The following is a 4,706-nucleotide window of genomic DNA, read 5'->3' on the forward strand; positions in this document are numbered from 1 at the left end:
GGGCGAGAGGAGCCGCAGTTCCCGTCAGGTGAGTCCTGCCTGGGGCAGCCACTGCCCCCAGCAGTGCCCAGGCTGATTCCTGTCAGAGACGGGCTACACCACCTCGTCCCATTCCTTATCCGTTCCTCGAATGTCTGCTGATGGTAGCTGGGTCAGGGGGTGATAAGTCCTTTTGGGTGGCGGCTTCTGCATTGTTTCCTATTCCCAAAATGCCGTGCAAATAAATCCCTTTGCTGTGGCATTAATTCTCACAGCCCCTCCGCCCTCCCTGCCTCCGGGAGCGTGTCGCAGTTCTGGTGGCATCGGGTGAGCCCTGGGAGCGCTCGGCTTCCCTGTAACTCCGGCCTCTCCTTGTAGGAGATGTCACAGCAGCCCCTCAGCAGCTCCGAATTCAGCACGTTTTCTGTGACGTTTGGTTGTTGTTTTGTAGGATAGTGCAAACCCAGACCCACTCATCATGTCCTCAGAAGAGGATGCGGAAGAAACCCTGCTCTGAGCTTTTCGTGCAGCCCCTCGGTGTTGTGTCCTGCAGCATGCACTCAGCTGGCCGTGGGTTTGTGCCGGCTGGGATGTCACTCCTCTCTTCACCCTGTGAGTAGCGCAGCCACCTGTCACGTTTCACTGGAGCAGCTCCTCAGCGTGCCGCAGACAAATGAAACAAGCTTGTGTGTGCCAGCCCGGGAAGCAGCACTCCTTGGGAAGGATGAGGACAGTAATCACAAGGATTGTTCCACAGCTGTCTGCCTTGTTTTTCTCGAAAACCAGAGAAATACTGGGCTGACTGAACTTCCCCTCCTCCCCTAGGCACCACTTGCTCCTGCAGGCAGGCAGGGCTTTTATCCTGGGATCTTCCCCACCCATGCCAGGGGAGGGGAGCCCTCCTGCATGCACAGTGCCCCCGTGCCAGGAGCGTGTGGGGGGCTTCCCTCCCCTTGGGCATCCAGGCTTGCTGCTGGCCACACTCCAGGGCATTCTCAGCACGTGGAAATGCTGTTGAAAGTTGTTAAATCAGAACAATTCCAACAGATATTTGTAAATGCATAAAGCTTGGCCTTCTGCTTTTGCTGGAGTCACTCAGGAGTGGTCTGTGGAGCCTCAGCTGAGGCTGCCAGGTGGGTGGTGAGTTTAGAGCTGTCTCAGCCTGGTGCTGGCTGCCCAAGGCTCTTCTCAGCTCTGCTGCACCTCTGGCAACACTGGGGCCCCAGGACCCCTGTGGGCCAGGCACCTGGGGCTGGGTGTGCAGCAGCCTCTAGGCACTCCAAGCTTGGTGGGTGCAGCAGACTCAGCCCCACAGAGTGCGGACTGTAACTGCCTTTTCAAGTAGGGAAAAGATGCTGGAATGAGCCGGATTTAGAGCGGATTGGTGCTGTGAGTCACTTCAGATCAATATGCATGGAACTGGAAACTCAAACGTGATCAAGTGGTTGCTGTGTGTTTGCTCCTAGAGACATTCCTGTACTAGAGCTGGTTGCATTTGTGTGTTTAGTCTGCACATGTCTCAGAGGGTTGTGTTTTCTCTGTCCATACCCATGCCTACGTGTTCACTCAGGCCTATTAAATACCTGTACCAGTCTGTGCAGCTCCTTCAATTTGTGCCAGGGGTTTAACTGTAGGAATAAGCCCTGCCAGTGCAGCAGGGCCTGAGCTTCAGTGTCTGCCTCTGGTTGCCAGTGGGCTGACTGATGCTGGGGTGAGTGTTTGTGCCACCAAAGCTGCCTTGTGCAGGTACCCTGCTAAAGCTCATGCCCAGGGCTGCAGGTGTGGCCACACCTGGGCATTTGGACACAGGGGTGGCAATTCCCAGGGGACAGGTGAGCAGAGACAGAGAGGGATGCAGGGATTTGCCTTGGCAGAGATTCCCTGGGAGCCCCTCTGGGACTGCAGGAGACCCAGGGCACCAGAGAAGGCCTTGATGAACAGAGCAGTGTGACTGTAAGGACCTGGAATGCTGACAGATCATTATTTAACAGTCTTGAAATATTTATAAGTGACACTTATGTGTATGGTTGTAACAGTTGGGGGAAAGAATCCTGTGGTTAGGAACACATATGTGGACTTCCAGAACATTAGTGTCCCTGTCACTTGAGCAGGCAGAAATTGGGTGATAAGCAAAACCATGGAAATGGATAATTGTATAGGTTTGGAAAAGTTTCCCACAGTCCTTTCTGCTTTCCTATATTGTGCTAATTAGTAATTAACTTCAAAGGGAAAAGTAGGTTGCACTTAGGGAAAAACAAGATGTGCAGCAAAAAGAAAAAAAGACTAATTATTAAAGTGAGCATATGTGAGCAAAGCAAACTATCCAACAGTGTTGCCACTGGCAAAACTCATTCTTGGCTCATCAGGAAGGCTTTTCTAACTCCCTGAAGTGTCAGGTATTTTCAGTTGCCTGTCATTGGCTTCTGATGGTTGTGCCTCAGATGTGCCTCAAACAGCTGGAACCTGGTGACATTCCACAGCTGAAGAGATGCATTTAATCAGTTCAAAACCATGCCAGCTGTGCTCTGTGGACACAAGATGGGAAAAGTGTAAAGTCTAGCTCCTGGAATGGGCACCAAGCCCTGGCATTGCTGGCAGATGTGTGGAGCAGTGACTCACAGACACCACCAAGGATGCTGGGGGTGCACAGCATGGGCAGCTCATCCATCTGTCTGAAACGAGGGCTGCAAGGTGGGTTTCCTGCCTGGGAATTGCCTGAGTGGCTTTGGGGCTCAGCTGTACAAACCAGACAGGACCAACTCCTCTGCCTGCCCATTGGGGCTGAGCCTCGGAGGCAGCCTCTGTGTGCTGTGCCAGCCATGCAGTCCTGGCTGTGCAGTCCTGGCTGTGCTGTGCTGTCCTGCTTGTCCTGTGCTGTCCTGGTTGTCCTGGGCTGTTCTGTGCTGTTCTGTGCTGTCCTGGCTGTTCTGTGCTGTGCTGTGCTGTCCTGTACTGTGCTGTGCTGTCCTGGCTGTTCTGTGCTGTCCTGGCTGTTCTGTGCTGTGCTGTGCTGTCCTGTACTGTTCTGTGCTGTCCTGTGCTGTGCTGTGCTGTCCTGGCTGTTCTGTGCTGTGCTGTCCTGGCTGTTCTGTGCTGTGCCGTGCTGGGGAATGTTGGGACCTGCTGCAGGAGTGCTGGGCTCACTTCTGGCTGCTGTCCAAACCCTTGTCTGGTTGGACGCCAGATTGTTTTAATCTAGATCACCTATTGCTGGTATGTTAAACAATTTAAAATATCACTACAGCTGCCAGGCACTGGCAGGTCTCCAAAACAGGGTAAGAATCCTCTTAGCATCTCATTCTTGGTAAATATTTTGGTGTGCTAGGGCTTCTCTGGGAACAGCACAGGCTACTTGCACTCTCACAAACTGCTTTGGAACATGTTCTACTCATTTACATATTTCAGAGTTTTTGTTTGTTTCACTAAGTGATCACTCCTATGAAACACGGTTTCCCCCTGAGCCTGATTTTCTGCTATAGAGAGCAATTAACTAAGACATTGTATCCTTCAAGGAACCAGTAATTTTAATTAGTATTAAAATTAGTTGCAAGCACTTGTCTTTTTAAAGAGCTTTTAAACTAAAAAAGTTTTGCATTCTGATTTTTTTTGTTGTTGTTTCCATGTGTTCCCCTCTGACATGTTCTGGTGCTCAGGGATGACACCAGCAGCTCAGGTATCAGAGGTATTAATGCACATGAAGTCTGCTTCCTTGCTCCACTTTTGTTTTTCTAATCCAGTTTAGTTTCTGGTTTTCAGGCCCAGTCACTGAATGCAGAGTCACTGCCTGGTTACTTTAAGCAAGGGAAAAAGAATGCAGAGATATTTGTAAGATACCTGTTGAAAAACAATCTGTGCTGGAACGGATGTTTCAGATATGACAATGGATCCTTTCTGCACCAGTGGTGTTTCTGGCCAATGCAAAGACCAAGGAATGAGAACTTATATCTATCCACCCTCTTTCGTCAGCCTATTCCCTGCCTGTGCTTCTGTAGCTCAGCCATGTGGAGCAGATCATCATCTGGCCAATTAGAGTCAGGTAGGCAATTTTCTTCAGCATCCCAGATGCAGCTTCTCCCTTCTGCTCTGCCCCTCTTCCCTCACTGCATGCAAACTGCTAACCTTGCTTGTACTCCTAGAAAAAACACAACAAAAGATTTCCTCCAGTTGTAGACAAATCAGGATGTTGTGTTGTTGTGGTTTGCTGGAGCTTTATAGTTCCTTTTGTTCAGCCCCTTTCATAGAAATCTCGTGACTTCCTGGGGGCTGCAGACAGGGTCCAGCAGGGTCCTGGTGAGCCCCATCCCAGGCTTTCCTGTGCATTTATACTGACATTTCTACTGTCCCAGCAGCTGCTGGTGTAAATGGAACAGCACCTGAGACGTGAGCCCAGTGGAGCAGTGGTAACCACTGACTGGTACCAGGGGCAGTGCTGGGAGAGCTGTGACAGAGCTGTAACAGCTTCCTCCCATTCAACATTTCAGCAAGTGAAACAGAACAAATGGAAAACGACCTCTAAGCTTTACTTACTGAAATCTTCCCCATTTTTATTGCTTCAGCACTATTGAAATAATGGCAGGTGTGCCATTGTCAGAGCCCACCATGCAGTCATAGCTCATGTCTGTCACACTGCTTGAGGCCTCTTTGCAGACCTGCTTCAGGGATCATGGCTGTAGAAAAACAACATCCTCAATAACATCACAGAACCCTGCCATCAATGGGAAATACTG

The 4,706-nt window shown here is 50.4% G+C and overlaps 1 protein-coding gene across 1 annotated transcript in view; it reads left to right on the forward strand.

Moving 5' to 3' along the window:
• Nucleotides 1–357, forward strand: part of ERICH3 (glutamate rich 3) — a 17,472-nt gene extending 17,115 nt beyond the window's left edge. The window contains exon 14 of the mRNA XM_031063765.1: nucleotides 255–357. Coding sequence (XP_030919625.1) covers nucleotides 255–357 — 103 coding nt within the window. The remainder of the gene's footprint in view (nucleotides 1–254) is intronic.
• Nucleotides 358–4,706: the final 4,349 nt, after the last annotated feature.

The sequence above is a fragment of the Geospiza fortis genome, unplaced genomic scaffold (genome assembly GCF_000277835.1).
Source record: "Geospiza fortis unplaced genomic scaffold, GeoFor_1.0 scaffold496, whole genome shotgun sequence".
Taxonomy (NCBI): Eukaryota; Metazoa; Chordata; class Aves; order Passeriformes; family Thraupidae; genus Geospiza; species Geospiza fortis.